General features: G+C 48.8%; 1 protein-coding gene across 2 annotated transcripts in view; it reads left to right on the forward strand.

Moving 5' to 3' along the window:
- The window catches only part of bmpr2b (bone morphogenetic protein receptor, type II b (serine/threonine kinase)), a 49,320-nt gene that overhangs the window by 22,677 nt on the left and 4,903 nt on the right, over window positions 1-21,740 (forward strand). Inside the window, exons 2-12 of one of the 2 annotated variants that reach the window (XM_035519829.1) lie at window positions 85-267; window positions 838-1,008; window positions 12,796-12,903; window positions 13,055-13,146; window positions 13,268-13,498; window positions 16,199-16,313; window positions 17,872-18,032; window positions 18,260-18,407; window positions 18,946-19,082; window positions 19,371-19,543; window positions 19,721-21,006. In XM_035519829.1, coding sequence (XP_035375722.1) covers window positions 85-267; window positions 838-1,008; window positions 12,796-12,903; window positions 13,055-13,146; window positions 13,268-13,498; window positions 16,199-16,313; window positions 17,872-18,032; window positions 18,260-18,407; window positions 18,946-19,082; window positions 19,371-19,543; window positions 19,721-21,006 — 2,805 coding nt within the window. Of the gene's footprint in view, window positions 1-84; window positions 268-837; window positions 1,009-12,792; window positions 12,904-13,054; window positions 13,147-13,267; window positions 13,499-16,198; window positions 16,314-17,871; window positions 18,033-18,259; window positions 18,408-18,945; window positions 19,083-19,370; window positions 19,544-19,720; window positions 21,007-21,740 lie in introns of both variants that reach the window. The other variant, XM_035519824.1, reaches the window with a different exon arrangement.

Below are 21,740 nucleotides of genomic sequence, written 5' to 3' on the forward strand. Positions count from 1 at the left end.
AAGCTTGTTATCAGATTTTTTTCTGCCTCAGGATGTTTTTTGCCTTAGCATATTTTTCCTCTGTGTTCCTCTCCTGCTCTTTAGCTGCTCAGGGTGAGGAGATAGAGTGTGCGTTCACTGACCAGGACCAGCAGACGGACGATCATAGCGTGGCAGGTGATCGGCGGGTGACACGGGAGAACAACACCATCCTATGCAGTAAGAGCAGCCGCTGCTATGGCCTCTGGGAGAAAACCCACGACGGGGACATTCGCCTCGTCAAACAAGGTTACACACACACACACTACATGCGCACATGCACACACAGTCAAGTCTGCTTTCATTCAAGAACCGACAAAAATTACCCTTGTATTATGAGTTTCTGTGCATACATACATACATACATTCATAGACTCACATGCATGTCCAGACAGTCTGATTTTATTCATGACGTGACAATGATCACCCTTGTGTTGTAGGCCTCTGTGCATACATACATACATACATACATACATAGACATGCACATGCACAGACTGATTTTATTCAAGATGTGACAATGATCATCTTTGTATGTTATTCATGTGTGCTTACATACATATATACATATATATATATACACACACACATATGCAGACAGTCCAGTCTGATTTTTTATTAAAGAACTGACAGTGATCACCCTTGAAAGACATAACGACGTACATAACTTCATGCACATGTGTACATGCACACAGGCATGCACAAAAGCATTCACTTACTGCCAGACAGTCTTATTTGCTGATAACCCTTGTATTATAGTCATGTGTGCAAACACACAAACACACAGGGTCACTAACCATCCTTCAACATTTTGACCACAGGCTGCTGGACTTACACTAGTGACCAGCAGGAGTGCCCTGATGACCGTTGCGAGACCACCGCTCAGTCACACATCCAGAATGGCACCTACCGCTTCTGTTGCTGCAGCACCAACATGTGCAACGTCAACTTCACAGAGAACTGGGTGCCCAGTCCCACCAGTGCCACCATCCGTGAGTCCCTGCTCGCAGCTCCTATGGCCACCCTAGCTTCCACGCAAGCCACTGGTCGGGTTGGGCCTGGCCGCAAATTCTGTCTCGCCAGTTCTCTCCCGATCGGTCTCTAATCGCTAACCTGCCCCAGTTTGTGATTCTTCATATTTCTGACTGTGAAATCACGCTATGCATCGATCTCTGACTGGCTCCCATATACATTGGATGGGCTCTTGTAAGCGTGCTGTCCTCTGACTCTCTGTGTCACTATTCACCAGTGATTCCTTTTCCTCTCTGAAAGCACACTGCTGTTTTTTTAAGATTCAAATGCCTTTCTAATTACCGGAGGTGTTTATAAGTATACTGATCATTTAGACCCCTCGCCAGATGAAGGACTGACTAATTTTAAATTAAAACTCTCTTATAAAACATGCTGCCCAGACAGGTATCTAGGAGACAGTGTATCTAGGAGGTCAAATCAGGTTATATCAGAAAAAAATAGATATTTAAATTATAGCATTCATTTTTCCTACAGATCTGGGTTTTTTCTTTGTATTTCCTAACTTTATTGCTGCTATAGCAACAACTGGCACTGCAAACAAATGCATGTCATTAATTCGTTGGCCATTAGCATTAAAATGCCTTGGCACTGGAAATTACATCTTTCATTCTGATGGTCCGGACGTGTTCAACAAGCTTTCTCTTGTCTCCAGAGTAATACAAATAATAACAGTATACATCTCCCACAGAAATACAGAGGCACTCTGCTTACACGGCTGAAGAAGAACCTATGTCTGAAATGCCCTGTTTCTCTGGAATATGCATGTCGGTTCCAGTCCTGTTTTTGTGGATGCTCCCATTGTTAGTATTATTACAGATGAAAGTAGGTGTAGCAGGACTAACTGCATGAGAGGTCTGGGTTTGCCCCACTAATGGAACTGATGTTTTTTTCCCGTCGTTGGGGGAGAGAGCTGGGGATTTGAAGAGAGCCTGATGAAAATGATTGTCTGGACCCCCTTGACTTGTTCCTTCTCGTGATCATGCACTGAAGGAGACTGCTCCAGTTAGCTGTTCCATGTATGTCCTGATAACATTAATAGCAGTGTCGACTTTAGTGCAGCTTGAAGTGACGCTTCATAGGTAATTTCAGCTTCTGTTTGCCCATTGTGCAGAAGGCAACTTTGCTTTTGTCATTTGCGCACTAGAGGCTCACCCTTGTTTTTTTTTATCGAAAGAAAGGAGAGGTGTGTTTCACCGTGGCTTGTTCAAATTCCAGCACTGAACATGTCTCAAGCTATGTTTAGACTGCTGCTAAATCGAATTTGCTTCTCAAATCAGATCTTTTCAGAAGGCTGTCCGCACTGTTATTTGCTAGTGATAAGATGGGATTTGTGTGTCCAGACAACACCGACCTAGCTGTATGGGTTGCTGTGGTAACAACGTAGGCGTCAGTAACTACGTAGCTGTGCTGGCGTTTCAAACACAGATGCCTCCCCACAAAGTGCAAGCAGACAAGTTATTTCTGCATCTGTTGTTGTCTTCCGTAGTGCTTACAAATTCTTTGGCATTAATCTTGGCACTTTTCTTGAATCCCAGCACTTCTGTCACACTGGATTTGACATTTGTCGTCATTTTTGCATTGCGAGTGACTCAGAAGACACTTTGAAGTCCAATTTACATGTCTGAAGTCCATACTGAGACACATCTGTAAAAATCCAATTAGAATCAGATTTGCAGCCACCTCCAAATGTGGTTTGGAGCCAATTTGCAAAAATTGGATTTCATGTGGGATGTTTTTTTTTTTTTTCTCTCTCTCCAGACTATCAAAAATCAATCTGGATACAATCTAGATGTGTCAAAAATCTGTCTGAATTAAGTGACTGTATTGGTCTACTGTGGGATTTTTCAGGGTTTACAAGTTTCCCTTTAAGGTCACCCAGGCACTGCATTGCCAGCACGTTTTTATCATCTCTGGCCTCCATGCACCCTTAATAGAGCGCAAACACTGCTGGCCAGAGTCCAGCGCTGCTCCCCACCATCTCAGCAAATGCTGTTCCATTTGCAAAGTTCTGTTGAACATGGCCTGGAAATGTAGCCTACTTTCTTCTAGGATTTTTGAGGGCACAAACGGCGTGTCCTTCCTAGCCGTCAGTCGTCACCCACAGTCCCCATGTACAATGTTGCGCGTGTACAATGTTGGCAGAGATTCTGCTTAAAAATAACTTACTGTGAATTTACACTAAAATCATATATACCTTTCTTAATGTAATGTAAATGTATATTGCCAAATTGTAACACTGCATAAAAATAGCAGGTTATTAATTGTATTATATGTAGAGTTTATAACCAGCTATTCATATTTTAATGAAACAAGTCAGCAACTCTATAGCAAGTCCCCATTTTCTTCACACATACCTGCCTAGTGTGTGTGCATATGCGTGTGTGCATGTGTGTTTAGGTAGGTGGCTGGATGGAGGGCTTTTCAATGCTAATTTGCCTTATTTAACATCTTGGTTTGTATAATACTTATTACTGAGGAAGATCTTACTAAACTGGCCAATCGTCGCTACAGCCTCGACTTTTGGAGGCACCCAATTCTACAGTCATTAAACCTTTAGCAGAGCTGGGTGCTCCCGGAAGCTCCTCACTCAGAATCGGTATGTCAGACAGTGCAGAACTGAGCTGTTTTACCCGTCCTCAGCGGTATCCCCCAGACAGTGCTCACCAATCCAGCATGCATGTTCTTTGCATCAAGAACCCTGCATCATAGAGCTAAGAATGTAAGTGTAAGTCTGAACTTAACTCTTAAGGATGTAAGCTCTCCAGAAAGAGGTTTTTACATATCTGTGTATGCAGGCACCATAGACAAGCACTGGCATCAGAATGGGTCGTACTCAAGAGCTGAGTGATTTTAAACTTGGCTTTGTCATAGGATGCCACCTTTGCCACAAGTCATTATTAAGATATGGAAACATCCAAGTGCAGCGCCAGCTCAGACACGAGGCGGGGTTGCATCATGCACTACATAGTACCAAACTGCCTCTGGAAGCAACATCAGCGCAAGAACGGTGCATCAGGAGCTTCGTGAAGTGAAGCAAGCAGGATCACTATTTGCAGTGCCAAGTGTCAGCTGGAATAGTGTGAAGCATGTCGCCACTGGAGACCGGTGCTGTGGAATTGTGTTCCCTGGGGTGATGACTCATGCTTCACTATCTGGCAGTCTGATGGATGAGAGCCTGCCAGGACAGCCCTACCTATTTGAATGCACGGTGCCAACAGTAAAGTTTGGTGGAGGAGAGATGAGTCTGTTTTTCAGGGTATGGGCCCCACAGTTCAAGTGAAAGGTAATATTACAGCATACAAAGATATTCCGGACATTTGTGTTTGTCTGACTTTATAGCCACAGTTTGGGGAAGGCTCTTTCAGGTTCCAACATGGCTGGTTACCTGTGCACCAGGTGAAGTCCATAAAGGCAGAGTTTGTTGAGATTGGTGTGGACGACCTACAGTGCTGCATGCAGAGCTCTGACCTTAACCCCACTGAACACTTTTGTTATGAATCGGAAGGTCCATTTTTGAGCCAAGCCTTCTTGCAGAATCACCCAAAATCTTGTGGAAAGCCTTCCCAGAAGAGTGGAGACTGCTATAGCTGTAAAGGAGGGGAGCAATTCTGTATTAATGCCCATGGTTTTGCAATGGGAAGTCCAGCAGGAAAAGCCCTGCCCCATACCAAGTGGTGCCTGGGGTGTACTTCAGCTCCACAGTCCAGGCTGAGAGGCCTGTGTGTAGAGAGAACTGTTCAATGCGTTGCGGTACCGTGCAGCTCCACCCATCCAGCTCTCACTCATTCTCCTGCCTGGAGCTGTGAGCAAGCCTTGCCCCAGGCCATGACCCTCATCTGCCATTGCTCGCTGCGCTCCTTCCAACGGCCATCATATTTATCATCTCTCTCTCTCTCTTTCTCTCTTTTCTCTTTTTGTCCTTTTGGCTTTCAGAGTGCCTCTATAGAAGTGGCCCTGGAGTAGGAATAGGATTGAGTCACAGCACAAACGCAGCCGAACAATGCAGTGAAAAATGGAAGAAATAAAAAAAAAAAATCAATGGCTGTCAGATTCTGTCGTTGTGAGTTATTCGTTCACAGCCTGCTTTGGTTCACCCAGCAGTTGAAATCTTTTGATCCTTTTGCTTTTCTTCACACCCCCTAACCACAACCCCCCCCACCCCCATCTGTTTGGCTGGTGAAAGGTGTTGATCCGAGTGTTGATTTATGGATTAATAATGAAAAAAAAAGCCATTTACTGAAGTGAAACAAGCGTGACACATGCCTAATGAAAATATAGTAAAATAAATCTTTCAAGTCTTTCTGGGGAAGCAATCAAGTACACAACACTAAGATTAATTTTGATGAGGTGTGTATGTGTCTCTGTGTGTGTGTGTGTGTGTGTGTGTGTGTGTGTGTGTGTGTGTGTGTGCGCGTGTGTGTGTGTCACAGGGGAATTGTAGTCTCTATTTTGGCCCAGTGCCTACGCTTAGGACCGTGAGGAGGGTGAACTGGGATAGGGGACAACAGATTAATCAGAGTGGTGGTCTGTCTCCCCAGTGTAAGGCCACAATACCTGATGAGCTCTCCAAGCACAAGCTGGCCTTGTAAGCTCCATGGTGCTGCAGAGCTTTTTATGACCCAGAGATCAAAGGTGATATGTGGGGTAGGGGAGCAGAGAGATTAGAGGTGTGCCTTTTTTATTGTTATTGTTTAATTCTTTTATTTGCTGGATTCATAGAGTTTCTACATGTGTGCGTGATGGTAGTGGGTGGAGTGTATTTATGGAAGCTGGGCTTGGCTATGCTCTGCGTACTCTGCCGCTCCACACACTTTGAGGCTGAGAGCAGCTCTGCCGCTCGATTGTTTGTTCTGGGCACGTCGTTGTCGTCGCCGCCGTCCTCCTGCCCCCGAACGGCTCGGCCAAAACGGCAGTGCTCACCACTACACGTGCACGCAGCAGCCTCAGCACAAGCTCCCCCTAGAACAGGGTTGGGGGTTAAGTAAAACTCCCTAAAGCCCGGCTAGGAGGGCAGCCGTGGAGCACGCTGCTCCACGACCTGTTTAGAAAGTTGTTTTGGTTTTTTTTCTCTCACTTATGAGGCACAAAGGAAACATTTTGAAAGGATGTTGTCCTCAGGGATACAAGGGTGATGCACTGGCCAAGTGAAAACACACACAGTGGCAGGAAACCATGACCACATGCAGTGTGATTCATATACATCACGGCAGTAGAAGCACATCGTGCGTGAAATGCACATCACATCAGTTGCAAGCAGCCGTCGCGGCTTCCGTCAACACTCAGTCCATCCCGTGTGCCCCTGCTGGGATGGCCCTGGCTATGGCTGTGTGCTTCATTCCTTACTGCTCCTGGAGTCTCTCATGTCATAGTTCATCTCAGCAGTGGGGACCGTGAGGTTAAAGGTTAAAGGTTAGGTTTAACCCAGAGGGGCTGCTAGTCCGAGCTCAAAGCTAAAGGACAAATTCTATGTGTTGCTATGGTTAGTGCGTTTCCTGTGTGTTTGGTCATCAGTGCACAGAGTCAGACGGGGTTGGGTGGAGGGGTGAGATTATGTCTGCAGTGTTGGTACTGATGATTAATGGGCTGTATTCTCCCAAAGCTACCACCCCGTATAACAGTGTGTGTGTGTGTGTGTGTGCGTGTGTGTGTGTATAATATGAAACTGAAGGAAAGTGTGTTTGTTTAGCCGATCCCTCGTTAGTAATGTTGTGTACCACATAATGTCTTCTGACCTACACAGGAAATAAAATAGTCTGCCCCTCTAGTGAAACAGAATCAGCCAGTTCCATTTTGTTGCATTAGATGGGGAGCATGTGGTGCCGGTAAGGCTGTGGGCGTGAGTGGGAAAGCAGGCGTGAAGGCCACAGTGAACCGATCGATCAGGCATAGATTAACCTTGGCAGCTGATTTAATTGCAGAGAAGGAGCTGAAAAATGAGCTCCCCCGCTGACACCGCGTCTTCACCAATCTGTCCCTTGCTTCACCCCCTTCTCTCCTCACCTCACCTCTGCTCTGCTTCTTTTCTGCTGCCTTTGCTTCTTCTCTCCTTTCTTCTCCCTTTCCTCTTGTCCTCTCTCCCTCTTTCTCTCCTCTTCGTTCCTCACCTCCTCTTTTTTGTCTCTCTCTTCACCATTCTTCTACACTCTCTCTCTCTCTTTCACCTCCTTTCTCCCGAGGCCATAAATAGACGGCCATTTTTCGCCGAGGCCTGCTAATTTATGGTCCTCCTCCCTCCTTCCCTCCATTGATTTCCCAATTAAAGCCTTTAGGGCTGAATAGAGGCCCCCTCTTTCCTCACATGTGAAGAGGAGGTAATTAAAGCACGCTGGGATTCCTGCAAGGTGTGTTATAAGGGACTAGTGTGGGGTAACGGCTCACGGGATTCCGCGTGTGACCAACGGTGCCATTTGAAGTCAGCCGCGCGGTAGATACGTGGGCAGCCTGCAGACATGGCAGAGGCGAGGCGTGACAGGCAGGTGCCGAGCAGAGAACAGCTCGCAACCAAAACCTCAGCCTTTACTTCTGGTGGAGTCTGCGAGACCCCGCCTCCATCCGCACCTCCGACTGGTTCTCGCATGTCGAATGCTCGTTTTCAGCCTTTTGTAAAATGTGGATAATAGGATTCATAAAAGGTGTATTGCGGGTGGCCTCCTGGGTAGGGGTTCGTTATTCTCTCATTCTCTCCGCCACACACTCAGGTTGAGCCTGGAACGTGGTGGTTTGCGTGATTGATGGTGCAGTTGCCGTGGCGCTGGGCAGAATAGGGCCAGGCGTGACTCTGATTCATGGCTGTGTCAGCACTCATCAGGGCTCAGCAGGGTCAAGTGCTTTGGGGTCACAGTCACGGGCACCCGTCATGCTAGGTGAAACCCGAACTCACATATCCAGCCTGGCCGCCTGTAGACGTCTAGACGCTCAGCTACAGTCAGATTTATTCAGGGGAGGCCTTTCTGGTTGGGCCGGGGGGGTGAGGGCTGAGTGTGTTCAGGTGCAGGGTGTTTGGAGCTGCTCACCCTGATAGGCCAGTCTGCTCTGTGTCCTGCGTTTGTCATCAACCCGGTTACCGAGTCACATCACTGTATGGACAACACAGGGCTGCGAAATTGAAATGTTAACGCCCTTTACACACACACACACACACTTCAACCTCACAGGTTCCTCTACTTCAGTCTCTCATCTTCACTCGCTGTCTTCACCATGTTTTTCATGTTTGTAATGGGCTTTTGCTCTCATCCTTTTTCTTTATCTCTGTCTCTTTTCTGTCTTTATAGTTCTCCCTGTATTTCTTTCTCTATCTCTCTCTCTTAAGCTTTCTCTCCCTCTCTCACCCTACACTTTGTTTCTTGGATTCTGTCTGTGTTATTCCATGAGCTGCCAGCCTTTTAATCTGATTCATGATGTGGGTCTCAACTTTCTTATGAGTTTCATGTCAGGGGAGCTTTTTCTGGGACCAGCTCTGCCTGTACAGAAGTGCAGATGGTGTACAAGCCAGCACAGTAGCATTGGCTGAAGGCTAAAGCACTCGCATTCACCACTATAACTGTGATGTCTCGCAGTGATAAAATTCAATTAGGGCCCAGACAGCCAAACCGGAATTCTGAATTCATCAGGATGAATAGGAAAAAGTTTTAAATAAGCGTTCATGATGTGGTTATTCCTGGAACTGTGTGTGTGGGCGGGGGGAGGGTGTTATCCAAGAAGAAATTCCTCGAGCTTCACAATCTGTTACTGGAAGCTTTCTGATAGGCTCTGATAGGGATCTGCCTCTCATGGGCCTGAGCTTCATAACCAGCAGTGACGGTCATAAACGCAGCGGCAGGAAGAGAGGGTGTGTCAGCGACCTGTGGAGGAGGCCTCCAGCCACACCAGCAGTACTAGACCAGATAGCCTTGCCACAGCTGCCATTCATCAAGTCACTTGAGGGGCTTTGGCGAGCGCAGCAGCCCGTGCAGGAAGCCTCATGTGAACTGTAATTGGGCGGTCTGGTGTTCACAGCCACGCCCCCGCACCCCTCCCCCCTGTTCCTCAGGAGGTTTGATAAAGGTTATCCAGCTTGGTTTGAGCTTCTGTATTATAGATGGGGAGGTTAGTCCCTCGGTTCTGGGCTGATAATCGAATAAAAGGGCCTTATTAGTTATTAATACACCGGTAATAACCCAATTTCTCATCTGTGTGTTGAGCTGTGAGGCAAACAAGCATGTTGTTCCTGCAAAGCAATTAGGCCAATCTTGTTTGCCAAACCATGTTAGTGGTAGGAAGTGCTGCTGCTTGTTGTACTGGCTCTGTTGGTGAATATTAGGTTTGTGAGAGTCATTACTGAGTGCGGCTTCGCTTAACTGTCATCTGTGTGTGGGTGAATCGGTCGGAGTGGAGGGTGCAGACAGCACATGGCCAAATGTGACTAGGCTTTAGGACTGCGTGATGTGGACCACAAAGATTATATGGCTATTATGTCTCTACATATTGAGGTTGTGATGAGTTTTACCATATGTTAAAACAAAATGGTAAAGCTTTGAGGTGACACGGTTAAACATCGGCCTGCTGATCGTGTGAAATGTCATGATTCCTCAAAACACCCACAGAACACTTAATTGGAATGGCTGACTATGGTCAGAAGGCTCTTAGCAGAGTGCGTTGTGCGATATTCTTGTTGTGGTTTGCCAGTATTGTGATAATAACGAACTAACAATATATTGCCCAGCCCTCCTTGGCATCAGAGGTATGTAATGTTTGGGTTTGTATGCCATAAATTGTACTTATTTGCCTTCCCCGCCTCCAGCACCCTCTGTGGCTTCCTAGTGCTCTGAGAAGTGTTTGCTCTGCTCCTCTGTTCTGCACATGGTGTGCAGCTGCTGATAGTCCCCCTTTGCTGTTCTTGCTCTATCACACACAGACTCTCACACACACCTTGAGTGGATCCTTTTGTATGTTCTGTTGTGTCTGTCACTGAGTAGACCAACATTGTGTGTGTGCATGTGTGCGTGTGTATGCATGTGTGAGAGCGCGAGAGTGTGTGAGATGGCACTGTTATCTGGGTCAAAGACTATCATGGTGGTTGTGCTGCTTCTGCCTGCCTGCCTGCCATGTTATCACTTTATTACATGAGTGTGCTGCAGTGCTGATTTATTCATTAGCTTAGTCTCTTAGACTTTATGTTCACACACACACACACACACACACACACACACACACACACACACACACACACAGAGAGAGAGAGAGAGAGAAAGAGAGAGAGAGGTAGCTTCTGATTAATAACCACACAATTATCTTGAAGAAACTGAAAACATTTTTTGCTAAATGAGTAGTGGCAGATGGAATTCAAAAGTGTTTCTCTAATTATGTTTTAAACGACGTGTTAGAGAGCTACATGCACGCCACATTAAGAGAGAAGAGAGAACGCTTAAGATCGGCCACAGTTCAGCTCCAATAGCAGATGTGTTTTTGTGCCTTTTGAGAGAGTACAAGCAGTTAACTAGTCCCCTGTCCCTCCCCCGCCTCATCAAAGGAGGGGAATGTAGGCCAAGAAATTCCCATCGACTGGGCTCTTCTGTAGGTGAGCAGCGCTGTGAGTTATGGAGGTAATGCAATACCTCAATACCTGTGGCAGCAAAGGCTCCGCATCCAGCTGACTCGTGCCTGTTGGGGACATTCTGGTGTCTGTGCAAGGACCAGAGCTCTCTGCCTTGCCTCGCCCCCAGCGTGTTGGTGAGACACCGTGCCTCGCCTAAGATCCTTGCCTGCTGCTCGAGTATGGTTGTATTTAATGAAAAACCCGAGTGATAAAAAGCAGCACTTTCGCGCGTGATGGGGCGTCTGGCTCACTGCTCAAGTTCTTTTCTGGGGAAAAATGCTGATGCTTATCTGCCTATCTGTGGCTTCCCCTCAGACCACAGGCCAGGCCATGCTGACGGGCTTACGGAATGGTGGTCCACATAAGTGAGGGGTTTGCGCTGAAAGCCCCCCCGAGCACTTGCTCCTGGCGGGAGGTGGAAGGGGTGGGACCGACGGCCCCAGCGGCTGCCGCCCTCTGTTGCTATGCGGGCTGAGTGGGAGTGTGATGTAGCAGTGTACAGCGCTGGTAACCCAGGGAGACTGTGACTGCTGGCTGTCCCCCTGTAGCCACTGCCAGAGGAGCAGAGGAAAGCAGAATACACAGAAAACCAGAAAACGAGGAGGAGGGTAAGAATGGGGGGATGAAGAAAAGTGTGTCAGTGTAGGGGGAATGCCGATAGCTTGCAATCAGCGGTCATCCCTGAAGTGTTAGCATCGGTTCGATATTAGGATTGGATCGATGTTCAGACCTGATGTGAAGCATTAATTGGTGCTTGTTCAGAACAAGGAAATGCATGGTAAAACTGAGGGAAGAGCTGGGCGTACAATAAATCTACAGTGTCACCACTGTCAGGTGCAGACACTGAAGTATTGATCAGTTGTTGGTCGACCCAGAATTTTTATACCCTACTAGTAAACAGGGCAGAAGAAACAACAAAAAAAAAAGACATCTGATGAGGATCTCAGTAAATGCATCTAAGGAAGATGAAAACTGATGGTTGATGGGAAGATGGAGTGAATGAAGACCGACAGGAACCGTCAGATGAGACGCTGGAACTCTAGAAAGGGCTGCACAAGAGAACCAACCTGTGGAGCAAATCTATCCCAGCAACCCCTTCTGCACCAGACCACGGCCTACCTCTCTCACGCTGCATCACAGCACTGTGGGAGAGAGAGAGAGAGGGAGAGAGAGAGAGAGAGAGAGAGAGAAAAGAAGAGAGAGCAGGACTCCAGGACAGTGATGGAAACAGGCAGTGCAATGAGGGGGACAGGAAGGCCTGATTGAGTGAGTTTAAGTAAGCAGGGAGGAGAAGCACATAATGGATGGAGTGATGAAGGGAGGGGTGGAGGAAGTGAGAGTGGAGTGAATGCGTAAGCAGGAGGCACGGGACGTAGACATTAAGCCTCCAGGCCAAACACCGCCGGCTCCAGCACATGTAAACAGTACGTGCACGTCTGTGCGCGGGATGTGGGGGTTTGTTTTCATTTTGTTCTGTTTTTTTAAATGTGTGTGTGTGTGTGTGTGAGGGAGAGAGAGAGTGCACAAAAAACAACTACACTTGGACAAACGTGTGGGGGGGCGGGAGCGCCAGGATTTTCCTCCTGAATGTGTCCTGCTGCATGCTAGCATGCAGAAGCTGTGTCTGAAAGCCCATCGTGTCTGCATTGGGAAGCTTAGGCGTGAGCATCGTGTGGTTTGGCTGCTCTGCAAGCTCAGGTCTGGAGTCACACGAGCGTCTCGGATGGCCGCACGTGCCCCGTGAACCTCAACTCGTGTCCGCACGACTCCCAGCAAACGCTCGGCCCCCGTCGCTTCAGCTGCTCCCGCTCTGCTCCACGACTCTGATTTCCAGTAAGCGGCAAGAGAAGGGTCTTATGTTTGTCCATTGTTTTCTTGTCGACACACTTTGAGATTATCGGCGCCCCCTTCATGCCAAGCCTGAAAAACTAAACAGTGAGAGTGGCCGATGCTTTAATGCTTTAAGCTGTGGAGAAATTATCATCATTAATTAGAATGCACAGGCTTATGATGGCACCTTAAAAGCTAAAAAGAAAGAAACAGCCAGTAAACGACCTGCTATAAACAATGTGAGCGACTCCTTTCCTCCAGCGCTTCAGTAGGTGTGCGTGTGAGTGTAGATGGACGCAGACATTGACCTTTCTCCGCCTCTCTCTCTCTGTCCACTCAGTAGACCCGCAGACTCTCTCCTGGCAGGAGGCCATCTTCATCACCTTGGCGTCCGTCTCCATAGTAGCCGTGCTCTTCGTGGCGCTCTTCTTCGGCTACCGCATGCTGACAGGTGAGCTAGATAATCTCTGAGGTGGGGACTGATGGTATCGATACTGGGATCACTGAGATTTGTAAAATGTGTGGAGAATGTGACGGAGTATTGACCAGCTGGACAGATAGATGTGGAATATGTGTGTGTGGGTGTGTGTGTGGCATTGCAGGAGACCGCAAGCAGGGCCTGCACAATATGGACATGATGGAGGCGGCAGTGTCCGAGCCCTCTCTGGATTTGGACAGCCTGAAGCTGCTCGAGGTGCGCTCCCTCCAGTGGCCGACCCCGCAGATGTCCGCCGCTCACGGCCTCCTGATGCATCACACAGGAAATGTAGCGTTTGCAGCACCTGACTCCCTGTTTGCTCGTCCTCATCCCACAGCTGATTGGTCGAGGGCGCTACGGTTCAGTGTACAAGGGCTCCCTGGACGAGCGTCCGGTGGCAGTGAAGGTCTTCAGCTACACAAACCGGCAGAACTTCGTCAACGAACGAGCCATTTACCGAATCCCCCTGCTGGAGCACGACAACATAGCGCGCTTCATCGTGGGCGACGAACGGCTGACTCCGGACGGGCGCATGGAGTACCTGCTGGTGATGGAGTACTACCCACACGTGAGTGTCCCGCAGGACCTGATCCCGAACAGCCCGATCCCGAACACAGCCGCTGTACTAACTGGTCTCAGGTCAGCGTTAAGGTCGACTTCCACCCAGAACCCAAATGTGCCTGCACCACTCTGAGCAGTGTAGAGTTTCCCAGCTTACCTTCAACTGCCCTTATCTCTCCTCTTTCCTTTCTATCGGCCTCTCATACTATTTTTGTGGAAGGAGGCAGAGGAATCAGATGGCCTGACGGTACCGAGCTATCTGGCCAGATATTTTTATCGATGATTCAGATGGTTTTGCAGCAGGCAGTAGGAGAAGGGTGGGTTGGATATCAGTCTGTTGTGCTCATTCTCTCTCTCTCTCTCTCTCTCTCTCTCTCTCTCTCTCTCTCTCTCTCTCCCTCACCTTTTCTCATTTCTCTTCTTTCCTTTTCCTTCTCGCTCTGTTGCTAAGATAACAAAGGTCAACTACATTTGAATATCTGCATTTATCTCTTTCTCTCTCTCTCTCTCTCTCTCTCTCACTCATTCTCTTTCTCTCTCTCTCTCTGTCTCTCTCTCTCTCCCTCTTTTTTTTTCTGTATCTCTGTCTCTTTATAGCTTTTTTCCAGTATACCTAACCGTCTGTCTGAAAATTTTTTCCCCCTGAGCTGCCTGTCTGGTCAGTTTGTGTGTTTGTCAGAGTAACCACCCATCTCCATAGTCTCAGTGTCATGGCACATTAGAAAAGTGATCCCGTGCGCAGACAGTAACGCCCGTCTGTCGCCCGCCTCCTCGGCTCCGGAAGCATGCCACATACTTTTAGCGTAGCGTGTTACAGCAGGCACACCTGTCTAGCCTGTACACACGAGTGTGACGTGTGACACGAAGGAAGGAACTGTTGTGTCTGCAAACAGACAGGCTTTACCCTGCTTGCACACAGCTTCGTTTGTTCTTGTTCTGCTACACCGCTAATTACTTACCCTGTGTGGAAATACATTAGCCGCTTTCAGCCCAGGGAGTCGGGGGAGGGGTGAGAGTTGAGGCAAATGTTTGCATTTCCTCTTAGAGACAATAACGGCTGCCCTTAGGCCAACTGAGAAAGTTCCAGACTCCTACTTGCTTTGAGCTCTTTCCATGTGGGGTTCAGGTGCCTCATGGTTTGGTGTGCTCTCTTTTTCTGATACACCATTCTGGTACTTTAGAGTAGGCTGTTGGGAACTGTCGTCATGCCAGTCACTATGGCAACAGGCAGTTTTGAGCATGCCTGGGACTTTGGGACTTGGGAGCACGTTTACAGGTGAATAACCACGTTCTGCGCCAGAGCCCCATGCGGTTCTTTGTCTCTGCCATCACAAATCTGTCAGGGCCTGTAGTGCATCACATTAAAGCTCAGAAGATACATAGTGTTGCATGTGGCTTTTTAACACTACAAGAATAGTATGAAATATAATACTTAATAGTACAACAAATTTTTGTTTCCATATCTGCATCTATATTTAGAGTAAGAACGACAACAGACAAGCCAGTCCCGAAATGTAACTACATACTTTACCAGTTCTTGTGGCATCTGTAGTGCTCTTGTATTGTGATCAGTTGAGAATTAGTCTGACAAATCGTCACGGCTATGTCAGTTCTGCTGTTTAGTCTCCAGACTGTAGCGTAAAAGAGGAAGTTGTGTGTTTGGCAGAATTGGTGATGGGGTGACGAGGGCCCGGGAGTGTGTGTGGAAGAGAGGTTTTTAGCATAGAGCTCATTCAGCTCTGAACTGAACTGCAATTCCTCTGCACCAGCCTCAGTTCAGAAGAGTGTCAAGTACCCAGGATCACTTTACAAGCAGTATGTCCATATATGCATTTGTGTGAATACCCTCACAGGTATGACCATACTGATTATTCTACTAGAAATGGACACGGAATAATAATACATATAGCAAATTATTTTTATATATATTATTTATATATTATTTTTTTTATATGACTTGCTATGATACTTGCTTTCTGTCACATGGTTTCTCCTTTATTTAACTATTTATTTTGTACAAGGATGCTTATATATGCTTAGATAAACAGGTTAAAAATAGAAAAGTCTGTATTTAAATATAGTCCACACAAAGACATTACTAATTAACAACAAAAATATATATTTTAAAATGGAAGAATAGTGCAATATTTTGATTTCCAACCAATTGAATATGGAGAACCTATTTAGATGTTTACAGTGTTGAATAAAACAAAAATAAATGATAAAAACCCTCACTCCATTAGCCACTGAATTTAATTTACAGTAGGATAGTTGTTAGTATAGAATAAATGCTCATTAGCACGTATAGCTGAAGATAATTATTTTCACAAACCAGTCTGTGTTGTTAAAAAACTTTTAAATTGGTAACTTCTGGGGAACTATACATGAATCCAAACAATTTTCCACAGCGTTGTTTTTTTTTTTCCAGAATTAAGATCACTATCTTTTAATCGCTCTACGACCGAGATGCTTCAAATCAGTTTAGACTATGTAGCGGCTACAAGGAAAGGGTCATGCTTGGAACACGACAATATCGTTTAGTGCCGTAATTCTGGAGCCAGTCATTGTTTGTCTAAATTTACATTATTATCCATGCTTAATATTTATCATCTCTTCCCCTTTAAGAGTCACCACTTTCATGTTGTAGAACAGTGTAGTGCATTGTTCTCTCTCAGCCTAACATTTGTGTGTGTGTGTGTGTGTTTAGGGCTCCCTGTGCCGGTACCTGAGTCTGCATGCTCTAGACTGGGTCAGCTGTTGCCGTCTTGCTCACTCTGTCACTAGAGGACTGGCCTACCTGCACACGGAGCTCCTGAGAGGAGGTGAGGGTCACCTTCATACCTTCTTGTGTACGGAGACCGACCTACACTTGCACATGCTCAGCCATACACCCCACTGGGGCATAGCACTGCCGAGAAACATGCGACACACACTGACGTTTCATTTTGCAACATTTAGAGATACAAAGGACTATCTACCTGGAGACACGACTTATGGAATTACTGTGTATGCTGTACATCTATATTACTTTTTTGTAGGATTTGTAGGTGTTTTCCACCAGTTAATGGCATTAATATTGATACATTGGTCTATAAAATCAATCTTATCATTTGGTAACAAATTATTTTAATCTGTAGTGCACATTCATACTACGCTTTCATGCTGAGAACGTTCTTCTCTGGACTAGATTTGTTTCCACCAGGACTCTGCAGCACTCTGTACCCCCCCCCCGTCTGTAGCTGGCTCTCTCTGGAACAACTGCAGTGTGTAAATACAGAGGACGCCGTGTCTGTGGTCCAGCTGCTATGCGGTCCTGGTCACACCAGGTTTAAAAAAAGCAGCAGGAATCAGCCCATGGGCCACTCGCCGACCAACGTGGCCGCCCAGCGGGGCTCGCACTAGTACACACGTCTGGCTCCGACGGTCCCCTTAACTGAACATGGCGTGCCACATTTAGCCGAGCCTCAGGACAAACGGGAAAGTTCGATCCAGGCAGGAGCCGTGCGGAAAGCGTGAAGGCAAAACATATTGAATTTCGCTGCTGGAGATGAGAGTCGCAAAGTGGCAGGCAGAGGGAGCAGAGCAGAGCGTCTGGAGACGGCAACGTCTGTTGTGTCTTTGAGAAGCATGAGACGAAGGCTCGGGGCTAACCGAGCCCCTCCTCTGTCTCCTCGTGTCTCCAGGGCAGGCGGTGGGAGCAGACGAAACGCAGCTAATTTGGGTGGGTTTTTTTTCCCTCGTTTCTCGGGCACCGGCACAGAGCCAGAGGGCTGCAGCCGGAGGAGCACTTTGCTGCTGCTCTGCCCCACTTCTCTCCCTCACAGCCCTGGCCTCACCACAGCCTGGAGATCGGGAGGGGTGGCAGAGTGAGCAGTCGTCCCACAGCCTCTGTGCTGACGTCACGACTCTGCTGCACTGCCACCTGGTGGCTGCCTGTGTAACGTGCAACTCCTGCGGCTGATGTGGTTTGTTCAGTACATTGCAGTGTTATGCAGAACAAACGTCTGAAAAATTCCAGGCAGTCGTTTTGCAGCACTGGAGGGTGATTGTGTTTCGCACTATTCTCAGCAGCTCTGGTTTGCTCAGTAATGCCTGTCCCCTTTATCTGTCCCCTCAGAGATAAAAGCATCTTTAAAGCATCTCCTGCTGTGATTTTTCTATTGTCTGTGTAGAGCTACTGTCACACATTACTGTCTTACAGCCTACATTTGTTATATGCGCTATACTTCACATATAGGTGCTGCCTTTGGGGAAACGTCTCCTGACTGGATATGCACAGGCTTTTGTGTTGAAAGCATGCATCTCTGTATAGAGGCGTAATGCTTTGGTCCAATATCTTACAAAATCAGACTAATAAAAACCTTCCCTTTCTTGTATCAGATTCTTATAAGGCAGCAGTGTCACACCGGGACCTAAACAGCAGAAACGTTCTGGTTAAGAACGACGGCACGTGCGTGATCAGCGATTTCGGCTTGTCCATGAAACTGACGGGGAACCGCCTTGTCCGGCCCGGAGAGGAGGAGAATGCGGCCATCAGTGAGGTATTCCACTCTAAACCCCTGTTGCTCACTGTGCGGTATCATGTACCAAACTCTGTTGTTACCCCTAGTGATTGTAACGTTCTGGGGCCTCAAAGCCAAACTCAACGCGCCACAGTTTTACAAATCAGGCGGGATTCTCAGTCCTGGCTCAGAAGGCGAGGCGTGGGGTCCGAACATCTCAACCTTGGGACCCCACCCCCTCACCCCTGTGCTTTGGTCCTGCGCAGGTGGGCACCATCCGCTACATGGCCCCGGAGGTGCTGGAGGGTGCGGTGAACCTGCGCGACTGCGAGTCTGCCCTGAAGCAGGTGGACATGTATGCCATTGGCCTGATCTACTGGGAGACCTTCATGCGCTGCACAGACCTCTTCCCAGGTGAGAACTAGTACTGTAAATGAATGAAGGAATGTAAGTAGGACTCCAGGTTTTACACATATGCATCCATGGCCCCAGAGTTCTGCTGGCTAAGCAGAACAGCTGTGGCGCATCAGATGACCCAGTTTCGGAGCTCTTCTCTTCCTTCCCTTAAGGGTTTTACTATTTTTACTATTAGTCTTTTACTGCTATTTTGCTATTACTTAGTGACTAAGGCATCACCCCAGTAACTCTCTGTATGTCAGGAGTTTAGAATTTTCATTTTCTGTTGCTCTGCGGTGGGATGCGTTCCTTGAGCTATCCAGCCACTCACTCATCGGCTCCTTAATCCTTTTCTCCCCTGAGCTGCATCGCGAGTGCAGAGCAAATACGAAATGAGGGAAATGCACAGGGGTTGGTCCCTCTCTGCACCACTTCACACATGCAGCTGTATGCTACTGCGGAGCACGCCGTCTGTTGGACCGTTCCACTACCAGAAGACCAGGGGAGGCCGGTGTCCTGCTCAGAGCGCCGTAACGATGCGCATATGTGCTTGCAGGCGAGACGGTTCCTGACTACCAGATGGCGTTCCAGGCGGAGGTTGGGAACCACCCGTCCTTCGAGGATATGCAGGTGCTGGTGTCCCGGGAGAAGCAGAGACCCAAGTTCCCCGAAGCCTGGAAGGAGAACAGCCTGGTGAGGCTTGCCGTGCTAACCACACCCCCGGCACACCGCTGTGTCACAGACGTTTGTCATTAGAACCCCCAAACGCAGTCTTAACTCTTGCTCTATGGAGTTAATGTTATTGCTGCATATGTGGATTTTGTATCTGGTAATATCTAATATCATATCTATAATGATGTAATCTATAATAATAATATCTGATAGTTCGTAGACATAGTTCTATAACACTCCTGTCCCGCGCCCATCTCCTCCACCCCCCCAATAACACCCCCACCCACCCACCTTCTATGTTTTTGCCAGGCGGTGCGCTCTCTGAAGGAGACGATGGAGGACTGTTGGGACCAGGACGCCGAGGCACGTCTGACGGCGCAGTGTGCGGAGGAGCGCATGGCCGAGCTGCTCCTCATCTGGGACAGGAGCAAGCCTGTCAGCCCCACGGTCAACCCCATGAGCACAGCCCTTCAGAATGAGAGGTCCGCGAGCATCAGCGTCTCCCCTCCTCCACGCACAGTGGTTTAGTCCGCACAGTGTTTAAACCAGTCGGTTGCTAAAACATCTAGGTCTGAATATGGCAGGTGTATTAACTCCTGTATGTGCCTGTATGTTACTTCTCATCGGTGTTAACCGGATTTCTTCTTGTCCCATGGTAGGAACCTCACCCACAGTCGCAGGGTTCCAAAGATGGGGCCTTACCCAGACTACTCCTCCTCCTCTTACATTGAGGACCACGAGGGCATGGTTAAGAACCTTCCTGGAGACATGTCCACGTCAGGCACGTCCTCGGTGAGCGGCATGGCCGGGAGTGGGGTGGGCACGGCCACAGGGGGCGCTGGAGAGAAGAACAGGAACTCCATCAACTATGAGAGGCAACAGGCCCAGGCCCGCCTCCCCAGCCCTGAGACCAGTGGAGCGAGTCTCTCGACTGCCGCCACCACCGCAGGACTCACCCCCAGCACAGTCATGACCACCATCTCCGAGTCGGGCCACTCTGAGGAGGCCACAGGTGGGGGTGGCGTCCCAGTCTGTCTGCAGCTCACTGAGGAGGACCTGGAGACCACGAAGCTGGACCCCAAGGAGGTGGACAAGAATCTGAAGGAGAGCTCGGACGAGAACCTGATGGAGCACTCGCAGAAGCAATTCAGTGCCCCAGACCCACTGAGCTCAGGCAGCTCCAGTCTGCTCTACCCCTTCATAAAGCTGGCAGCAGAGGTGACCGGAGGGGCGGGGCCAGGACCTCAGGCAGAGTTCGGGCAGGGCAGTGGGGGGATGAGTGACACCCCACCGGCCATGTTCCCCCTCCCCAAGCAGCAGAATCTGCCCAAGAGACCGACCAGCCTTCCCCTAAACACCAAAAACCCCAGCAAAGAGCCCCCCTCCTCCCGGCTGAAGTTCGGCAAGCACAAGTCTAACCTGAAGCAGGTGGAGACGGGCGTCGCCAAGATGAACACAGTGGTGGCCGGGGAGCCCCACCTGGTCACGCTCACAAACGGGCCGGTCGTGCGGAGCGGGGCAGCCGCGGTAATGGTGAACGGCTCCGGCTCCTCGGGGCCGTTCGGGAACACGAACCCGGCTGGGCCGCAGGGCGAGGGCGGGGCGCCGCTGCTCCAGAGCCAGCTGAGCGGCGAGGACAGCCGCATCAACATCAACTCCAGCCCGGACGAACACGAGCCCCTGCTGCGGCGGGAGCAGCCCGCCGCCCGCGACCACGCTGGCCGCACCAACACTAACAACAACAACAGCAACGTCCGCGCCGGCATCCCAGCCCCACCTGCCTCTCCGCCCGCTGTGACCGAGCCACCCCCAGCAGAGCCTCCTGCCCAGCCCACAGCGCCGCCTGTGAATGGGGATGCTCCCCTGAGACAGCCTAGGTCCAAGAGACCGGAGCGGCCCAACTCACTGGACCTGTCGAGCACCTCGCAGGACTCGGCTCTGTCAGGTAAGACTCATCTGCTCAGCACGTCTCTGTGTCTTCCCTTGTTTTGGATCCGTCTCACCTCCTCAGCTTCTCCGTTGCCGTGCACACGCTGACATGGTAATAAACACAGCAAGGCACACGCCTTTTAATCCAGCCAGTACATCATCCATGTACAGATGTTCATCAGACCAGCACTGATCACACAGCAGGTTTGGGTTCATTGTACAGTTCATTAAATAATAGAAATTATTAGCACTTCCCCATATTCTAAGTGTGTGAAATAAATTGACTCTAAAAATGTATGCAAATTCTTTATTGTTAGCATAGTACAAAGTAAAATAGAACATAACACTTTTGTGAACCAGTGAAAGAAATGTACTTAAAACTAGCACATCCTCCAAATCCCAGAATGCTCAGACCAGTGGGCCACATACTGGAGAGTCATTTCTTAGGAAGCATGCAGTAGACGTATTTCCCTCTCGCTCTCTTTTCCTTTGCACTTTCCTCCCCCCTCCCACTTTTCACACTCTACAACGCTTTCTTCTCCCCCCTCAGGCTTCTCGCCTCCCTGTCTCTCACCCCTAGCAAGTATGCGCATTCCCCAGCGTTCCGCCAAATCCGGACCTCGCACGGGCTTTTAGCTCTGCGGTTGCAGTCTCGGTCACCCTGGCGATGCCAATGCCCTGGCGCAGGGTGGAGGGCTCGTCCCTCACGGACAGCAGCAGAGCAGCCTGTCCGGGTGCAGGTGGACCCCC

This window comes from Electrophorus electricus, chromosome 2, assembly GCF_013358815.1.
Source record: "Electrophorus electricus isolate fEleEle1 chromosome 2, fEleEle1.pri, whole genome shotgun sequence".
In the NCBI taxonomy this organism is placed as follows: Eukaryota; Metazoa; Chordata; class Actinopteri; order Gymnotiformes; family Gymnotidae; genus Electrophorus; species Electrophorus electricus.